Genomic DNA, 20,847 nt, shown 5'->3' with positions numbered 1-20,847 from the left:
GCCACAGAGAAGACACGCACATCGCATTCTCTGGCCTATGGTGTTTGTTTTAATAAAATCCAAAACAGACCAAATTCTCAAATTTCAAGGGCTGTATCCAGCCAAGACAACAAGAAAGAAGCGTGGCCCGCTGTGGTATGGCACAGAGAAAGCAGGAGACATTCGTTCAAGGCCGGGCTCTGTAACTAGCTTGCTGGGTGCCCAATCGCCTGCTCTCCATTTTCTTTCCTGCAAAACGCAAGGACTGGACTAGAACCTCATCAGGTCCTTCCAGCCACAGGGACCTCTTCTGTGTAGGACAGGGGAAGAGCAAGTGATCTAATTCCCCCAGATGGGCACATATGAGAAGACATGTTCTGCAGAGACCATCCAGAAAGGAGAAGAATGAAAGGCTCCCCAGGTTTCAGCAGACAGCTGTGCTCTCACTCCCACTGCCTCACTGGCCTTGGCACAGGGCTGGGGCACCAACAAAACTAGGACCCTCATCCTGCTAGCTCATTTGTCTAGCCACCCTCATCGTGCTTCACCAGGTTGTTGCCAGCGTGAAGTGGCACCAGCGTAGGGTCACACCGGGGCAAAACATGGGTGGAGATGATAAGCCATTTGTGAAAACACACAAAAGTTAAAATTTAAACTTGTCTGGTCCTTATATGCACTTGTTCCTTCATATCTCTCCTTTCCACAAAGGGTGGCACCCACAACTAAGCAAGCTGTTCTCTCAGTGACTCTTAGCCACTGCCATCCTTAACAGCTGCCTATATCTAATAAGTACCTACTATGTGCCAGACGCTTATCCATATTACCTTGTTAAATAACATAGTGGGCAAGGTGATTAGTATCTCCATGTTACAGGTGAGCAACTGAAACTCAGAGAAGTGATTCCCCTAAGGTCACACAGCTTATAAGTAGTAAAGTCATGATTTCAACCCAGACTGTCTGACTTCAAAGCCTATCTTATTTCAGCTAACACTTCTTCCTATTAAGGAAGGGACCCAGAGATCATATAACCAAATTATCTAACAGGGCAGGATTCTAGTCTAGAAAATCCCTGACCTGCCCGCCACCTCCGGTGACAGGGAGGTCATCACCCTGCTGGAGTCCCTTTCCATCGCTCATCTGCTCTCTCTGCTATTACTACACTGTTCCCACCAATCCCTATGCATTCCATTCTCTGGACCTAACTCTGCTTTCTGGACCCCAAAGAGCAGGTCTGATCCTCCACCGGGGCAAAACTCAGACATTGAAAACTACCAAAGCATCATCCATGCAAATTTTTTCATCTCTTGCGTATGTGTCGTATTTGGCTATCCTATCCTACGTCCCACCAGTGAGCTCAGAGTGAAAAACAGTTGCTGAGTAGAAACGAGTCTAGATTTGGGATCCAAAGACCTGCCTCATTTGATTTCCAGGGCATCCATCTCTTCTGGTCACCAATTGATATCATTTCTTCCCAGTCACCTTTTTCGGGCTCTTCTTCACCGAGCTCTCAGAAGCCAGTGTTCTGAAGACTCCTACTCTGCATGCTTCTCTCACTCTGTACCCGCTCCCACTGTAACCTCTCCCCTCCCCTGGCTAATGACTTCCACATTGGGGTCTTCAGCCAAGTTTCACAGCGCTCTCCTGAACCTCGGGCCACATGCCTGAGCGCTCTCCTGGAGAATCTGCCCAGATGTCCCGTGGGCCTCCCTAAGATTTAATATGTTTCCAACTAAACTCATCATCTCCCCTTCTAAGCAACTATGTCCATGGAGGGAGGGGCGCCCAGATCACATCACGAACACATACCACACCACAACTAGTCGGTTCCCAAGCCCCACGGATTCGCCTTTCTTCCTAAATCTCAGATCCATCACGACCATCGCTACCTTGGCTTAGGTATCTTCCTTTTTGACTGACCTGGCCCACACTTCCGCACAAGACTTGTGCACGTGGGAAGACTCTGCCCACTGCCTGGCACTGACAGGACCCACCAAACAATTGTCTGAGTAGCTCTCTTCTCCTGGGATAACAAGAAGCCCCGTCTCACAAGGCTGTAGATAGAATACACAGAAATTCCTAGCATTGAACCTGGAATCTGGTAAGTACTTAATACTTAGTAAATTAGTCATTTAGGGTGAAAAACAATGCCTATTCTTCCTGCGTTTCCCTCCAGTGCAATGCTGACCACCTAGTATAACTTACTATCTGCAGAATTTAACTGAACCAGAGAAGACTTTTTCAGGATCTGTATGCTTTGCTGGTAAGCATTTTAAAATGTAAAAGTACACACATCTCTCTAAGGGGCTTATAAGACGGAGCAGGCAGGCACAGTAGAAAGGGACTTTATCTTGGAGTCAACGATCTAAATTTGAAAATCTTTTCTGGTATGTTTTTAAAAATAAAAACTAGTGTGTTCTTGAATAACAAAACACCACAAAATAAAGCAAGACCTAAGCTTGCCTGGGGCATTTTTTTCCTTTCATCCTGTGAACCAGAGCTCTAAAGTACTCTGTAACACATACCATTTAGTTGTAACAAATATGTGGTTTTTGAACGAGACAAATCACATCAGACTGAACCTTCAATGGTTAACATTTCAGTAGAATCTGCAACAGATGACAGCAGGCAAGTTCCAATCTTAGATGTCAAAACCTAAATTAAAAGTTTTTACTTGCCTTTTTTTTTTTTAAATAAATCCTTTTGTTGGCAGTCTCTCACTGATGACATGCAACAATCTTTGCATATGAAATCGGCCAGTCCCCTGCTCCGCTGCTAACTTTGTAGACATTCCAAAGCATTTCTGGAGCAATTGATCTATTTGGACCGACAATGCCAAGCTGGGACCTGAGCCCTGAATGAGCTAAAATTACCAAAGCAAGAAGAACGTGGCTTTTGGAAGCTATTTCCCCCCAGTATGGGGTTTCTTCTAGTCAAGGGAGTGATAAAGAATGTTGACTTTTTCCAGATGAACAAAGTTGAATGAAACCTCAAAATCCCACTGCAGGTTTGTGTTCTGAAAAACACGCTGCTGCTACAGAGGTTTCTGTCCCCTCTACTTCCTCTCCCCAAGCCTAAAAAACGCACCTGTCTCCCCAAAGTTCCCGAGTTCAACATGGGCTGAAGCTGAGGACTCTGTGTCAGGAAGTGTGGATACGAGGCAAGGTGGGCAGGCCCTGGCCGTGGAGGAGGCCGCTGTCTCCTCGGACAGGCACATTAACCACTAACCAAAACAAGACGCGAACTGCTAAGATCCATAACGCCCCTCGGGCATGGATCACAGCTCTCAGTTTCTGGGACCACAAACATGTCGCATGTCTGCCTTCCCCACTGGAAGGTGAGCGTTGTGGGCAGAGGCCCCACGTTGCACAAAGATTAATCCATCCTGATTGACTCCAAGAGACACCTGAAGGGATGTTCTCAAGATGGCAAGAAATACCGCAGATCTAGGGGAAGCGGGAAGCGTGGGCAGAGCTGGAGAAGTGAGATGGGGCTGGGGGCTGAAGTTTCACTCCGAAGGCAGCGGGAGCTGGGCCGGTTCTAAGACTGTGTTTTAGAAGATTATTCTGACAGCGACCTGGAAAATAGACTGGGTGAGCGGCTGGGAGACTGCTGCACTGGTTTGGAGGAGTAAAAGCTGGTGATGGCCTGACTGCAGGCCGTGGCCGTGGAGCTGGCCCAGAAGGACATAACAGATAAGCGACAGAGCCCACCTAGCACTGCCCCCTTCTGTGTGCCCGGCTTCACCCTGTGTCGTTCGCACTTCCACTGGGCGCACAGACTAGACTCCCTGCGGACCAGGCTGGTTTCTTCTCCATCACCTTGCCCCCGACAGAGACCTTACATAGCAGGGCCTAAAAAGTTAGCTCTGTCTCCCCTGGGTCCTGCTGCATTTCAATCCCAGTATGTCAGATGTGTTGGTGCACTGGTGTGTTCGCTTGTTACAGCCCTGGGCCCAGCATATAGGAAGCAGTAAGGAACACTGGACACAAAGGGAACATTTAGCTAAATATTCTATATAATACTACATAACACCTAAATAGTACTACAGCGTAGGTGCCTGGATAGAACAGCATAGAATTAAGATTCTGAGCCCAGAGAGACCAGTTTTAACCCTGTAAAAACACCCAAAATTCAATACCGTGAGCCCCCAGTAGCAGGCTGGATTGCAATTAGATAATGGTGAGCTTTCCAAATGGGTAGCTCTCACTTTCACAACCTGTTTGGCAAATAAATGAGAATTAGTAAGGAGAGACCACAGTCTGAGGGTAAGTCTTGAGGTCTTGAAGTCTTGGATTCTCCATGGTGGGTGGTAGCTCCTTTGAGATTTCCTCAGAAAAAGGACCTGTGAAGGCAGAGGGCAAGGTGTGTGTGCTCTGTAGGAGGGAGGCTGGTGAGAGAGGAGAAAACTCAGACTAAAACGGTTCTCTGGCTCGAAACCCACCTTGAGCTGTAAAGCTTCACAGACAGTTCTTCCGTTTCCCTTCACTCTTTCAAGCAAGCTGTGTGGCTAATGGGACATCAACTACTTTACAAAGGAGATTGCCAGCTGGGGGTCTGACACGGGAAGACCTGGGTTCCAAGCCTGGCTTTGCCATGTATTAGCTGTGCACTGCAGGCAAGTCTCTGGGCCTCAGTGTCCTCATCGACGAAATGGAAATCCTAACAACAGCGATCTCTACCAACAGGGTCCCGGGGAGAACAACAAAGATGAGGCACAGGCACAGAGCAGGACTGTGAATGAACGGTGCTTTTCTCCTTGAATGAAATGAGTGTGGTGAGAAGAGGGTTATACTAGGGTCTGACACACTAAGACCATGGTGTTAACTACCATGTGCTGGAAAAGCACAAAGTCCCAAGGCAGTCGGCTCGGACTATTCCTGAATGCCGGAAGAGGTACACGTGACGGTAGCTCTGGGTTGGCCGGGCACAATGGGGAAAATACTCAGTAAAGTAACACACTTCTCACCAAAAGTCATCAAGCAGCCCGAAAGTGCCTCGGAAACCCTGCTGTTGGTACCAGACATGGATTAATTACTCATGGCTAATTCACAAACATAAAGCCATCTCTGCTCCCCCTGAGGGATCATGTCCTCACATTTGGTGCCACACACAGTTGTATTCACATCTAGGGGATGGCAGAAGATGAGCTCTTTAAGATGATGTCACCGCAAGCAATTCTCAGAGCTACCCCACTTGACTGAGTCAGGATGGGGCTACAAGCCACACAGGAGAGTTCTTCCTGCATAAAAGAACTCCCAAACCCACCCTGGCCCTTCCAATCAGCTCTGCAGCCAGGCCAGAGGCTCCAATTTAAAAATCAACCAGCTGATTGGAATTCAAAGTGTGGTCTGGCCAACCTCAAGTGTATCTTTCAATTTTTCCCCCTTTCTCCTCCCAAGATAAAAAACAAGAGGGGTGGAGGACAGCGCTTTGCAACTCACTTTGCTCAAAATAGTGCCACACTTCTTCTCTGGATCTAGTCTGTCAATTTCCAGATGTTGCCTTGGTTTTTAAAATAACCCCAGAGATTTGTCAACATTCTAATTTGGGGGATGAATTGTCTATAGATTCAAATTTCATGGTCCTCAGACCAATGACATGTGCCTTACTTATGAGGACTTCCACTGATTTTTAAAATCAGAGTCAGTGGGGGTTGCCACCTGCCTGAGCAGCCTCTGAGCAGCGCCTGAGAGCCAAGCACAGTGCTTATGTTTGCAGAGTGAATAAATGCATGGAAGATCTCTAAAAGAGGAAAACGACCCCTACACACTAAGATGTATACATACCACTGACTCCTTCAGACATCACTTCCCCTCTCCCAAGGCTCTTCCAGATACAGGAGTAAATTCAATCACCAGGAAGCATGCTTTCTTTTCTTCTAGTCAAAGGGGAGCTAAGGTTATAATCTAGTTGCAACTTCCTCAGGTCTACACTCTTGGGGAAGTAACTCCTAATCCCTTCCCTCAGGTAATTAAAAGTAAGCAAGCAAACAAAATAAAACCTAATCCTTCACAAAGCTTTTCCTTTTCTCCATACTCCCACTCATTCTGTTTTACTGGCCCCAGGTGCCCCCAGGTGTTGAGAGGATCTACGCCCCTGTGCCCCAGGGCTCGTCCAGGAGGTGGAGAGCATACAGTCTGTCAAAAAGGGCCCCAGGTGCTGATCAGTTTCCACTTCTCAACTCATGCAAACCGATGTACTTTCCAGAGGCAACAGGAACAAGTCATGAGCCAGAGCCCTAATGTCCTGCTAATTTGCCAGGGACCCTGGGCAAGTCACTTCTCTGTTTCTTGCCAGTTTCCTAATCTGCCAAATTTAAATATGATACATGCTGGATCTATCTGTTAGGCTAAGGGTGAAAAGGCAAAGGAAGTTGGAAAAAACAGGAAAGGACTCAAAACTACAAAATACGAGCAATGGCTTCCCTCAGTTCCTAAGGCCTGGTCTCCCCTTTCATGTGGGGGGCAGGATGGCTCTCACCCCCTGTAAGATACGCCCTCCTTACCAGCAGCAGCTAAAGGCTGCTCCCCAAAACGGAAGTGATCCTTCCCTCTTCCTCTCCCATCTGTACCCAAGCCTCGGACAACTCGCTAGGAAAGAGGGTCCACTGCATTCTCTTTACAAAGGAAAAGGTGCGCCAGCATGGGAAAAAGAACTTAGTGGAGGAGGTTGAAGAGGGAGGGGTTCTTGTCCTATCCCCAGCTGAATCCCAGTAGCCTCATCTGTCAAATGGGGATGAGACCACCTGCCTTGCCCATTTTTCAGGGCCCTGGGAAAGCAGGAATGGGAGGTCCGATCTGATCTTATCCTTACCTAGAAACTCTTTCCGGGGGACTCAAAAGGGGTGTGGAGGCTGAGGGAAGCTGAGGACCACTACCCCCTTCTCTCCACCACTTGGCGAGGGAGGGGCCAGAGAGAGCGCTGCCCGGTGATCGAGGCCATCTCATGCTGTCCCTTGATGGCTCAGATGGGACAAGGATGCCATAGCTTCCCTCTGGGAAGAGGGACTCGGACCTAGAAGAGTCTGACAATATCCGCCTTGCCTCTCACTCCCAGGAGGTGCCAAGGGCCTTAAAGGGAGAGAGACAGATGGCTAGAGAAACTTAAAGACACCGAAGGAGCATAGAGGGAAGAAACGGGATGAGAGGTAAAGGGGTGAGAGACAGAGAAAGTACACACAGGCTGGGAGAGAAAGGGGAAGTGAAGAGACAGGAGTCCGGGGAATAGACAGAAGCAGAGGTGGAGACAGACTGACAGCGCGGGAGTGTCGGGGAGCGGGGAAGACAAAGGGGCCCATCCGCTTTTTTTAACTGGTCTGGCCTTTTAGAGACACCCCGTCCCCCAAAGAAAAGCCTAGGGGGCGGGAGAGGCCGGCGCGAGCAGCGGCTCCCCCCGGCCCCCTCCGCCCCAGCGCCCGGCCCCCGCCCCGGTCCCGGCCCCCGCCCGGGTCCCACCGTCCTTCCGAGCCGCTCGCTCACCTGCCAGCGCCAGGATCTGGGCCTTGTGCAGCAGCAGCGCTCCCCAGTCGCGGGGGGCGCGCGGAGGGCTGTGGGGCCCGGTGCCCAGCTCCTCTGGGCCCCGGTACACGGCGTACACCTTCTGGTTGTCAAAATCCAGCCGCGAGCGGGGACTGAAGTCGCGCACGCACGACACGGGCAGCGCGTAGCAGACGTTGTCCTCCAGGAACCGCACAAAGGCGTACATGGTGGGCGCCGGGGGCGGGCCCCCGTGGGGCCGGTCAGCCCGCGGGGCGGGCACGGAGGTGGGGACCCAGCGCGCGGCGCGAGCCTCGCGGCCGGGCCGGGGGGCGGGGCGGCTCCCCGGGCCCCGGGGTCCCCCCACTGTTATTGTTCCTGAAAGCGCCGCTCTGCCAATCGGCTGCTCTGGCCTGGGCGCGGAAAAGAGAGGGAGGGGAACGGGGGACCGGGGGCGGACGAGGGGGGTTTGGAAGCGCACCGCCACTCGCAAAGTCAGACCCGAGCAATCACAGCCGGAACGCGTTTCGAGTAGGAAGGGGAAAGGGCAGAAAGATTGAATTACAACAACAACAACAACAACAATAATAATAATTGTTAGTAATGGCATTGCAGAAAAAAGTGCATTGACTAAAGGTCGCGCTGCTGGCAGGATTTTATTGCTTCAATAATAGCGCTGCAAAACAAATTGCATTGCAACAAAACCATATTGCAAAAGAGGGGAGAGTGTGAGAGAATGAATGTGTGCGTGTGTGTGTGTGTGTGTGTGTGTGTGTGTGTGTCTGTGTTTGTGACAATCTTGTTCGGATCTTCAACTGGAAACTTGCACTTGCAAGCGAGCAGAATTTTGGAGTGTTTCAAATCATTTTAGCCACGCCTCTCTGCCCCTTTAGTTTGCTTTTCTTTTCTTTTTTGCAGAACTGCCAGCTCCCTCTGTGGGGAGGGTCAGTTAGCCAGAAACGTTCCCCCAGAGCTGCCAAACTAGTTCTGAACAGAACTAGGGCTTATCTGGGATTTCCAGTTGGACCAGCCGGCGGCGGTGGTGGAGGGTTTGTCAAGGGCTGCTCTGTGCCAGAGTAGCAGTGGTGCCCCTCTCCCCTTAGTCTTCCTCCGTGAAGCACCCCTCCACAACAGGCCTGTTCTGTACCCGGACCAGTTGGAATGAAGTGGGAAGGGGAGGAGTGTTCCGAGGAAGGTTAGCCGAGGGCTAGCTGCACATTTCTGGAGCGCCTTGAAGAGTTCAGGGACTCTGGAATGGCAGCCTTGGCTCTGTCCCTAATATCAGGCAGAAGAGATTTTGGAGGGTTTGGGGTCCCCCCACCCCCCAGCCATGCCATGAACAGAGCTGAAAGAGCCAATGGGGCTCACATTCATAGGAACCCCATCCCACAACAGAGGGGGTCAGCACCCTCACACTGATGACTCCAAGAAGGTGGGCTTTGTATCAGATATGGCTACTTATATCCCCATTGCCTAGCCCGGACCTTGCACTTGGTAGGGACTCAATGAATTTTGGGTGAAGAATGAAATAAAAATCCACATTCACCCAGCCATCCAGTCATTCATTCATTTATTCAAGCAACCAATATTCACTGGGCGCGCACTACATGCCAGATTCTGGCTAGGCAGTGGACGTAGAGGCGAGCAGGCCTGCTCATCAGGACACACGCCGGGGTCCTGTGCAGTGTTAGGCGGTGCATCAGAACTCGAGTCTCGGGGTTAGATTCCTGGGCCAAAATTAGGTCACTATATGAATAACACACTTTAGCTGTCCTCCAAATCCTTTCAATCTGGTCTGGGAGTATTAAAAAAAGTATAAGTAATTATGTTATAGGGAGAAAAGTGTTCTCATAGAGTAATGCTTAATGGAGGTGGCAGACTCAATTAAATGTTATGTATTTTTAAAAATTCATTTTAATGAATTCAACCTGTAAGTAAAACAAAATAAATGCACCCAAATGTTGTTTCTTAGTAGTGATGGGTGACTTTGTTTTTCTTTGTGTTTTATATTTGTAAATTTATATTTAACTATTTTCCACAATAAGCAGGTATTACCTCATCATCAGAAAGCATTAAACATTTTTTTTAAAGCACGATGCTCACATTTCTGATCAGCTACACTAATGATGAAGTAGATAAACCACCCCCCAAATTACTGTACTGTGATTTGGGGAGTATATTAGACAGGTGAACCCCATCAACACATACCTCCCAGATCCAAATGTACAGGGTCAGGTCAAATTCTCTTAACCCAAGCTTCTGGTATATATGCAGTGACAGTTGGACATGACCATGAGTTGTCCTGATGCAGATGGTGGTCCTACCATGCCCCACACACTTATGGATTAAAGAGGAACCAATCTGAATTGTTCCAGCAGATTTACCTTCATAATTATGGTTTCTTTGGATTGATCTTAAGTGAGATTTTAAGAATACATTCCTATGGTCATCAAGGGGAAATAATGTATAGCAAGACTTCTGATAATTCACAAGATGGATCGTGCAGAGTTGGCCATATTTAATGAAATGGCCATGAAACTCCAAACTATGTTTGCAAAATAATCTCAAGTAGCAGCATGGCCAACCGCCATTCCTATCTAAAAGAGGGTAACCCCAAAACATATGTTACCAATCTCATCTCTTACCACCTTCCCAGACATAGTACACTCTAGACACATTAAACTATTTGACATTTCCCAAGATAGCACGTTTTATGAGGTCCCAAACCTTTGTGTTCTCTCTGCCCTCATACTGGGATGTCCTTCCTTCTGGAGGGCATGGTGACCTCAACTTCCCCTGAAGACCAGCTCAAATGTCATCATCTTTGCAAAGCCTTCTTTAACCTCTGACTCTCCTCAAGCACAGGCTGTCTCTTTCTACTATTCAGTCCCAGTACCTTTTATCTTCCGTCATTAGAATGAGCTCTTTAAGGGGTGACAAACAGGCTGAGTAAGCTCAGCATTCCAGCTTCCTAGCACAGGGCTGGAGAGTAAATGCTTATAGAACAAATGCATTAAAGAAAGACACCGAGAGCACGAATAGCAATCTTCTTGCATGGTTTTTCTTGAATATTTGTCCCCTCTTTTCAGGGTTGGAGCTGAATCCCAGATCTGTCTTTCTTATTCCCAGTGACCAACGGGTGAAACACCGATGTGCACTCCTTGTAAGATAGACACATTCCTGAACATAGTAACTACCACGGCACACTCAAGTTCAAACAGATTCCCCACCCAAGTCCGTGTAAATAATTCTCCTAAGGGGGCAGTTCCATTTCCCAAAGACCCAGAACAAGACAAGAATAAACAGTGACACGGCTGCCAACACAGACTCAAACACATTTGGCAGGTAGGAGTGGAGAATGGATTCCAGAGACAATGTGACAGGTATAGGACACTCAGAGAAACACCCCTGGGCAGCCTAAGAGAAGCTGAAAGATAGCCAGAGTTTCTCCTTTTTGTGTGACTCTCACAGTCAGTCTTTTAACACAGCTTCATGGAGAACCTACTAAGTGCATCCTCTGCCCTAGTGAAAACTGAGTCAGGTAGCTCTTTGACCCAGAGACCATAGCCCCAGGCTTTACACATACCAGAAACTCGAGATGTTGATGATGCATTGATTGGCAAGTAAAGACAGTTCAAAAGTACAGATTTCAGAGGTAGTTAAAAGCGGCAAGTTCAACCAATCATGGTTGAATCCCCTCTTCTATATCCCTGCCAAATGCTCATCCAAGCACCTCTTATAAAGTCCTAATGTCAGCAAGTTTACTACCACCCCTTAACTTTTGGACACGACTGACTGTTAGAAAGGTATTACTTACACTGAGGCAGAATCTTCTACCTTTTAGCCACCTTACTAGGTTCACCACCAAGAGTCTCATGTCAGCCCTTCACATGTGGGAAAACTTAGGATCCTGTCTCCTTAGGATCTCATCTGTCTTGTGTCCAGACATCTTCATTTCCTTCACCCGTCTTTCCTCCTATGACCTGGGTTCAGTGATATTCACTGTGGTATCTACTTTTCCTCCCACGAATACTACCCTGTTTCCCCGAAAATTAGACCTAGCCAGACCATCAGCTCTAATGCGTCTTTTGGAGCAAAAATTAATATAAGACCCGGTATTATATTATATATTATATTATATTATATTATTATGTTATGTTATATTATATTATATATTATTATTAATGACCCGGTCTTATCTTATAGTAAAATAAGACCGGGTCTTATATTAATTTTTGTTCCAAAAGACGTATTAGAGCTGATGGTCCAGCTAGGTCTTATTTTCGGGGGAACACATTATAAACCTTGCATGGCAGGCACTGAGTATCTGTGATCTCAATTATTTTCACACAGAACCCTTGAAATAGGTTTTATTAACCCCATGATAGAGTTAAGACAATTGAGACATGACAAGCTCTTTGGCTCTAGGGAGTCCCAGAAGGTTTTGGGGTCGTATTTGCATTTTAGACGTTTAGACTAGAAACGGTGTGAGCAAAGTTTTGGAGGGGGGGCAAGACTGGGGAGTGAGAGGCCTGTGATGGGGCTGACGGCCTGTCTTCTCCCTGCCCCTCCCCTAACTCCCTTTCTGTGGGCCAAATGTGCTTTGCCTCTCATCCAAGTCCTTTTAATGGAGCAGAAAATGTACACATCTGGGGCAGCTTTGCAACTGTGTCTCCATTGTGCTTTCCTGTTCAGTTTTGCAGAGCCCTGGGTTAATGTCAAGCTCATTCGGTGTAGCCAGCTGAAGCATGTTCAGTGGCAGCTGCGGGGCTTGTGTTTCATATTACTTCATGGAATTCTCAATGTACTTTGCAAAACTATTTTAAGGAGACCTGGGTTCTGTGAATATTTAAAGCAATTGGAGCGTGTCTTTTTAACCTCTCTGCTAATAACTGACCACATTTTTTCATGGTTTGCCTCTATTTCCTGTGATACATAATTTGACTTTTCAAGTATTTGCTTTTTAAATTATTTATTTATTGTTTTAAACTTTTGCCCAGAGAAGTAAGTTGCTGAGCTGTGGGTTCAGGGCCACACTGTCTGCTCAGGTTGGTGTCAGGAAGAAACGTTGGTAACGGTCAGAAGACCCCTGGTGAGCCCTGCCCTGAGCTGGGGTGCTGTCACCCCAGAGTTGGGGCATTGGCCCCATGCATCCATGGGAACCGCTGCTCATGAAGTCTGGTTGAGTTTGGTTGTGGGGTTTGGGGCAGGGGAAGAAAGGGGTAGTAGAGAGGGGAAAGGAAGAAAAGAGAGGAGCTCGGTGAATACCAGCGCAGAGGCCAGTGAATGTTGCCTGGAGTTAGAGGAAATGCCAACTTGTTGTGTAGGTAACAGCCTGGAGGGCTAAAGGAGTGTGGGCTTTGAACTCAGGCCAGGGGTTCAGTCCTGACTTTACCACATCTTTGCTGTGACTTCAGGCAACACAGATCACTTCCCTGAGCCTCAGTTTTCTTACCTGTAAAATGAGACTATTGATACATACCTTCTGAAGGTGTTGTGAGAATCAGGGTAGGAGTTTTTGACCCTCTCTGTGTACCAGGAATACCTGGACCTGAAAAAATGTCCTGCTTTGCTGAGCACCTCTGAGTTGGAAGATTTTCAGGTAACATGCTAGTTATATAGGCATTCTCGACAAGGCATAGATATTATTTTCAAGGAAAACAGGACTCTGAAATATCTATGTAACCTCTCCGAGGCACAATTTCTTCATATGAAATATGACATACCAACGTGAAAAGAAGATGGCACGTTGTAATCTTAGGCCCTGGCTCCAAATCCCCGCCCAATAAATAAGTGAGGCCTATCCTTACTAAGTGTGTGGCCATGGACGCCTTTCTTAATCTCTCCACGCCTCAATTTTCTTCATGGGAATAGTAATCCATACAACTTCATAGGGTTGTTATGGGGGCTAAATGAGAAAATCCATGTACAATGCTTGGCACCGTGCCTAACACATGGTTAGCTCTCAATAAATGATAGTTGCCATTATTATCATGATTATTATAGTTATTATTAGAAGAGCTCTTATACCTGTGCGGAGGGTAGGGTGCCCAATAAATTTTCATTGAATTAAATTGAATATAATGATCTGAACAACACTCATAATTAATTATCCACCAAGCACCCCGGAATGCTTTCAGACAGGCTTTAAACCAGAGCCTGTGGGCACAGGTCCCAGTCACCAAAGAAGCTCTCAGATCTCACACATTTAAGAGCCTCTCAGGCTATCGGCCTTGCCCTAACTTGCAGCAAACACTTCCAAGATATTGTATGTGGAGCCATTCATTCTTTCAAACTGACTTCGTTGAGTATTTTCTTAGGAAAAACAAAAACCTGCATGCATTGTATAAGATGTACAATGCAGAAGCATTTACAGTAACCAGAATCTTGTGAATGTGCATCTTGGCTGGATGTTCAGATCAAGGAGACCACGGTCAAGTTCAACCAGTCCTGTCTCAGTTACGTTATGAGCTCATGTGGGTCACAGGCAGGAGTTAGTTACATGAATGATCAGAATCCAGGCATTTGACTGTGGGAACAGTACAGGTCTCCCTCTGTGTCTGTGGGGAGACCAGGTCCAGGACCCCGTGGGGATACCCAAATCCGCAGATGCTCAAGTCCCTTATACAAAACGGCACAGAACAAAGCATCCAGTCAGCCCTCCGCATCCAGTCAGCCCTCCACATCCAAGAATTCCCAACCACAGATTGAAAATACTGTTTTCCATCCAAGGTTGGTTGAATCCATGGAAACCCTCGGATATGAGGGCTGACTGTATATCCTCTACAAAGCAACACAAAGCAAATGAATTCCCAGTGGATGAAGACCAAAAGGAGTTTATGAAGAGAGGAGATTGTCAGAAGGGAACAACATGTAAATTGATTTTGAAAAAGAAATTTAAAAATTGTCCTACCTTAGAAGAACACAACTTGCCTCAATGATGAATTTCAGTTAGGGGTCCATTAGTTATAGAAGCTACCTCTGGTCTCCCTTATTACATTAACTCATTCTGTTATTTTTATTTTTTTTTTCCCAGCTGAAATGTCACTTCCTCAGGAAAGTCTCCCTGTCTTCCTCCTCCCATTCCACTCCACAGGATGTATTTCCGCAGCTCCTTATATTATTCTTCATGGAGTTTATCATGGTGTGTAATACACATTTATTCCATTATTGTCTCTCTCTGTGACTAGAGTAAAAAACTCCACTAGAAAAGAGAACCTGTTTTCTTCACTGTTGTATCATGGCACCTTGCCTGGAACATGGGAGACTCTAAACAAAAACTGGTTGAAGGAGTGCATGTCTGAAACATAGACCCTGGAGGAGAAGAAAGCCCCCAAAGTTGAGGAGGGAGAGGTGTCCCAATAGCTTTATTTTGTGCCTCTGTGTCTCAGCTTCTGCTTGTGAGTATCTGTCTGTTTCTGGGCCTCCACCACGTATGGCTTTCCCAACTTGGCCCCAAAATCAATAAGAGCCCCTTTTGTAGATTTCCCTTAGCATCACTAGACAGGTTGACATTTTCAAAATGTTTTTCTAAATATAAAGAAAGAACAAAATAGAGTAATTACAGAAAAATGCACACAGCAGAAAAAGTCATGTTGACACTCAAACATAGTTGCCACACACTAATACCAATAATAATATAATAGTACCAAGAACCTCATGACACTGTCCACGGGCCCCTCAGAAACAAGATGATGATTCCACCTCATCCTACAAGGCTAGACTTCCTTTTTCCCTTGCTGTAGGCTGGAAATCATTGACTCTCCAACCCGCTCCTCAGTTAGGGGGACTGCTGCCTCACCTTAGTCTTCTGATGATGTCAACATTATTTGGGAGGTAACAGAATGATCTGAATCCAGGCCTTTGCCTTCATTCAAAGACCGTTTGCTATCTGGTTGCCATCTCTGTTCATCTTACGCATCTTGCGACTACCCTTGACAGTTCCTTACAGGGCCAGAGTCCACTCCAGATTATCATTCGGGCTTTTGTTTGATAAGTCTGGGCTGCCATTCTGGGCACAAAAGGGAATGTTCATTCAGAGGGTTAAGTCATCTCAGAAGCACACAGCAAACCATGAACTGATTGTCTTAAGAATGTCTCCTAACCACACCATAAATTCAGTACATAATCAGAGGAAAGGGATGAAAATGGAACTAAGAATCATTGACTTCTGTGATAGGAACTGTACTGGTTGTTTTACATATTAGCTCCTTTAATCTTTTCAAAACACCTCATAAGGTCAGCACTGTTATCTCCACTTTTCTTTGAGGAAACTAAGACTTGGAGAGTGACAGAATTGGTTACAGTTACACAGAGAAGACTTGAACCTCGGCTTCCTGAACCAAGGCCTGGGACATAGGCCTTACACCTCCGAGTTCCCTGAGGCAACACACCGCTGAATGGACTGTGGGATTTAATCCGCTCTCCCTTTTTCCCAGAGGCTTGAATTCCCACCTGGAAATATCAGAACCAGACCTTAGGGGAAAGTGTATCTATCATTCCAAGCATTCCTAGCTTGAGCAGCCAAGGATTCCGTGAACACTGATGATTTGACTCCATTATCTGGGGTTTCTTTTTTTTTTTTCTTATTGTCATTATCTGGGGTTTCTTAAATAATGTCCTAAGGAGGACATTATTCCAGAGACTGTGAATTTTTCAAGCACTCTGAGGTTTCTAACTGTTAAAGCAGATTTCTAGTCTTACCCCCTCTTTTGGTGGCCAGAGACTTGGAACTTGTTGGGAATCACCTGGCCTGGGTGGAAACTCCTCTGAGCCAGAACAGAAGAAGATTGGAGAGCTCTGGTCAGAGATATCTACTCCCCCCACCTCCTGCCCTTCATTCTTACCCTGCTATTATTACCCTGCTTGGAGGAATAAGAATAAGGGTAGCAATAATGGCAGTGAACTTCATGCCTAGCTTTACAGACAATTTCTCATTGAATCCTCAAAAATTATCCTGGGTGATAGGTAATTAGTGTTAGCCTCATTTTAAAGTTGAAGAACTGAAGGTATGACATAGGGATGTTAGGTAACTTGTCCAAGGTCACATAGGAGTAAATAGTGGAGCCAGGATTCAAACTCAGGCTCCTTGACTCTAGAGCTCTAACCCCAGATTTCTACCCCAATTCTGGCTCCTTCTAAGTCTAATTCTTGCCTCACTGAGAGCAATCTGTCCCCTTCTAGCAAGGATGGGGAAATGACAGCGCATTCATCCTTGCAGTGTCACATGGTGATTCTCTGGGGATGTGCAGATCACCTTGATTGGTTCAGGTGAGACCCTGGCAGGCACTATCTCAAAAAGCACCTTGGACTTCATTGATATTTTCATCCTACGTTGTGGTGGATGGAAATGGACTAGAGTCAATCCACAGTATAAACAAGGTTTTCTTTTATTTACTCAAAACCAATTCATTTAGCAGCACAATAGGGCCACCTATTATGCTAATCTGAAAAGTCCTTGACTTCTGAGTTTGTATATTATGATGGAAAAAGAACTCATATATACAACATACAACACATTTTCTGTTGATATTTCTTTTTCATATATTCCGTTAGTGCTGGTGGTTGGCAAACTGGAGTGCAGAATTTGAAAATCCTATCCTTTTCTTTACGATCAGGCATACCTTTATTATCATGGGAAAAAATGGCAAGAATGGAGGAAAAAGAGATAATCTGTTAAGGGTGGGGCATTTTTTTTTTCTAAAACATGGGACGGACAGGAGGAAGGCACACAAAAGTAGGTGAGACTGGATGAAGTAGCTGGGGTGAAGTTTAACTCAACTGGTAGGCAGTGTAGGTTACTGGCCAGGACCCTCCTACCCGGCGACAGCGTCCTGCCACATTGCTGGGCCATCACATGGTCTCTGATCACTGAGCTCTCTTCTGGCTCTGGGACCCATTCTGGAGAGGTGGCACGGCACAGAAGAGGTTATAAGGCAAAATGAAAAGTGAAAAGTGCAGAGGCTTTAAATTCGATTTGGATTCAATTACTGCTCCATTACCAAGGTACTGTGGGTCCTTGGGCAAATCTCTGACTCTCAGGTTTTTCAGCTGTCCAATAGAGTTTTATAAGGTTGTCATGGGGTCTAACAGACTATGCTTGTAAAGTGCCCCATAGGCACAATGTCTCACAGTAAGTTGCAAAAACCACCAGTTGTCTCTTTCATTCTCATTTTCTAAGTGTCTCTAATTACCTTTCCCTTTCCGGAAGTCACAGGGTAATGACCAGGACGGATGCCCAGAAGCCAGTCATTTTTGAGGGAAGTGTCTCTGCCCCACTCTCCCTGAAGGCTGGGCACTAGTACTGCAGAGATGCCACCAGCGTCCTTTCCTGGCCAACACTGGGGCAGTATGCCTTGATGAAGAAAGCTGGAGCCTTAGTAAGATCTCTACTTTTATGAAGTTTGGGGACTTGAGGTTGGGGTTTTATTGTCTGTTTTTAAAATCATGTTCAGATTTTGTATATTTAAAACATGCTTTTGGAACTGTGAAGCATAGTGATCTCAATCATAAAAAGGGATGAATTATGTTATGCATTTCTGTTCCCATTTCTGTGTTCTTTTTTTTTTTGTCTCCTTGTATGATTTTTTCTGTGATGCTCTGCCTTAAGTCCTAACTCATCTGGATACTAGCTGTGGAAAATTGGGGCAAGATTCTTAACCCCTGTAAGACTGCCTTACTCATTCATTCATTCATTCATTCATTCATTCATTCATTCATTCATTCAGTCAGTCAGTCAGTCATTTACTAATGAATTATTTGTTGAGGCCTTATTATGTGCCAGAAGCTCTGCTTAATACTCGGGATACAGTGTAAAACCACACAAACTTGAGTTTTTTAATCTATAAAGTGGGAAACTAAACATTTTAGGATTGTTGAGAGGAGAGAATAAGATAATATATGTAAATGAGAGAAAGAGGACTGAAATTTGTTGCGCTCCCTTCTCTGTCCCTGGTAATGAGGCACTATGTATGCAATACTCAGCATCACTTTAGAAGGTACTGTTCTCTTTATTTTACAAATATATCAGCTGAGGTTCAGAGAGGGAAAGTGAGGGTTCAAGGCATGCCCTGGATTCAAATCTGGTATGAAGTCTATGCAATTTCCACTTTGCTGTGTTGCCTCCAGCGGTCCCTCGCGTACTGGTTGTCATTCACGGGGTATGTTAAGTCCCTCCACCAAGCGCATGCTACCTCTGGGAGGCTGTACTCTTCTGATAGCACCAATTGTGGTTTGAGTAGAGTTAACAGGTTCTTGAATGGAAAATCCAGATCCTGTCCCCTGGTTCCTCAGAGAACAAGATGCAAAGGAAACCCATGAAAGGTGGGGGATGATATACAATAAGCTTACAGATTAAAAATTTGTTGTTGAAATATGCAAACAGTGATCAATCACTCCAAGTGACCAGGGGAAGGACTCTGTGGTCCTCTGTCAGCCAGGCTCATCAGCTAGGAGACGGCTGGGGCACGGACTCTTGGCAAGAGGAACATTCTTTTCCCAAGCCAACCCTTCTCTGCTGCTGTGACCTTTAAAGATGAAACGTTCAAAAACTCTCTATTGCTCTGACTCTTGACCACTCCCCAGGTGGAGGCAGACCTCAACTGCACAAACAAGGTACATTTTTCCACTGGAGATGCTCAATGTCCAAGGAAAAAAGAGTCTGCCAGGAAATGTTCACTTGGGGCCTGCACACTGACACGAAGCTGAAAGTAGAGTAGAAAGTGAAATCACCATGCTTACACTTGGCAAGGGCGCTGCCAAACTGCCCCGAGCTAAACAAGCTGGACCTATGTACCCTTTTCTCTTCCACCTCTCTGTTTGGAAAGGTCATAGCAAGAACACATAACGGATTCCCTAACACAGGGGCCAGGCAAGCCCTGTCCACATGGCTTTTACTTCTTGAGCAAATCCTTATCTTCGGTATTAAGAAAAGGAAGGGCCATGCCAGAGAGTGCTTGTTGCCACTGAGAAAACTCGTGAGGGTTACTAGAATGAAAAGACAGAAAGACAGACATGAAAGAAGCAAAGAAGAGCTATGCACGCATGCAAAAAAAAAAAAGAAAAAAAAGGTAAAAGAAAAAAAAATCTGTTCCTTGGCATAGAGAAATTTCATCCTGAAGGATTTTTTTTTCTCTTTTCTTGGCAATGTAATAAACACCTTAAAATAGAGTTATAAAACGGAAACAGATTCTGTAGAAGCAGGAAACTAAGAATAGTGACTTCAGAGAACTTACAGCCCAAACCTCTCATTCTAGAGATGATCAAACAGGACATCAGGACAACGATTTACCCAAAGTCAAAGAGTTTGTCTGTGACCGAGTCAGGGCTGGAGCCCAGCGTCTGACAGGCCTTTTCTCTGCCCTGCACTGCCATGTGTCCTCCTGATCACAGGGGAAAGCCTTCAGTAAAAGGTGATCTCGCCCATGGCCGTGGCGTTAGCTTGCCTAGTCCTGGAGAATACATATTTCATCACCTTCAAGGTTAAGCATTGAAAAAATCCTTTCCTAGTTGGGAGGGGTTAGTGAGAGGACTTCCTACTTCTCCCCTTCTAGGCATCACCTTCCCCTTGAAGTCTCTCTCCAACCCCACTGCCATTTCCACGCTGGCCCCTCTGTACTCTCCTCAATTCCCCAGCCCCATATTAAGGGGTACTGTTGATTCTCTAACACTCAGGCCAAAGCATGAACCCAACCAGTTTTGGGGCTTTCCCTAAGTATATCTAAGGCAGTCTAGATTCCCAAAGAGGGTTGACTAAAGCAAAGATGAAAGAAAAGGCAGCAGAATGTAGTGGAGTGATACATGAGCTTTGAAATCAGACAAACCTGATTTCAAATCCCAGCTCCACAGCCAATTCACTGGGCAGACCTGAGCAAATCACTTGATTACTCTCAAGTCTGGCTTCCTTACCTGTGGGGTAGGGAGGGCACTTGATACCATTAAATAAGAGAGCATACAACAAGCATCTAGCATAGATCTTTGCACACAGTGGGCACTGGTATACACAAAGTATTAAAAAAACTCTGATGTAGAAAGCATGGTTTTATCGTCAATCATTCAAAAAATATTTCCTGGGCACCTGCTCCATGCTAGACCTTGTGCTAAGCATTGGGACAGAGACAAACAAGAAATGGTCCTTACTCTATAGGAAATATTTTTTTTATATTTGTTATGGGCTGAATTGTGTCCCCCAAAAGCTATGTTGGAGTCTTAACCCCTGATATCTGAAAATGTGCCCTTATTTAGAAATAAGGTAGCTGTAATCAAGTGAAGATGAGGTCGTCAGGGTGGGCCCTGATGCAGTATGACTGATGTCCTTATAAGAAGTGAAAAACATCACGTGAAAACAGCCACACATAGGGATGATGCTCTGTGATCACGGACGCAGCGAAGGAGA

General features: G+C 46.0%; 2 protein-coding genes across 5 annotated transcripts in view; both read right to left on the bottom strand.

Moving 5' to 3' along the window:
* Nucleotides 1–11,516, bottom strand: part of BEND5 (BEN domain containing 5) — a 52,371-nt gene extending 40,855 nt beyond the window's left edge. The window contains exon 1 of one of the 2 annotated variants that reach the window (XM_081055071.1): nt 7,458–11,516. In XM_081055071.1, the coding sequence (XP_080911197.1) occupies nt 7,458–8,064 (607 nt within the window). In that variant the 5' untranslated portion in view covers nt 8,065–11,516. The remainder of the gene's footprint in view (nt 1–7,457) is intronic. The other variant, XM_081055073.1, reaches the window with a different exon arrangement.
* AGBL4 (AGBL carboxypeptidase 4) overlaps nt 1–20,847 on the bottom strand; it is a 1,079,895-nt gene that overhangs the window by 232,776 nt on the left and 826,272 nt on the right. The gene's annotated exons all lie outside the window — the stretch shown is intronic.

This window comes from Rhinolophus hipposideros, assembly GCF_964194185.1.
Source record: "Rhinolophus hipposideros genome assembly, chromosome: 8".
NCBI classification, from domain to species: Eukaryota; Metazoa; Chordata; class Mammalia; order Chiroptera; family Rhinolophidae; genus Rhinolophus; species Rhinolophus hipposideros.
This window is presented reverse-complemented; position numbering and strand designations above follow the sequence as displayed.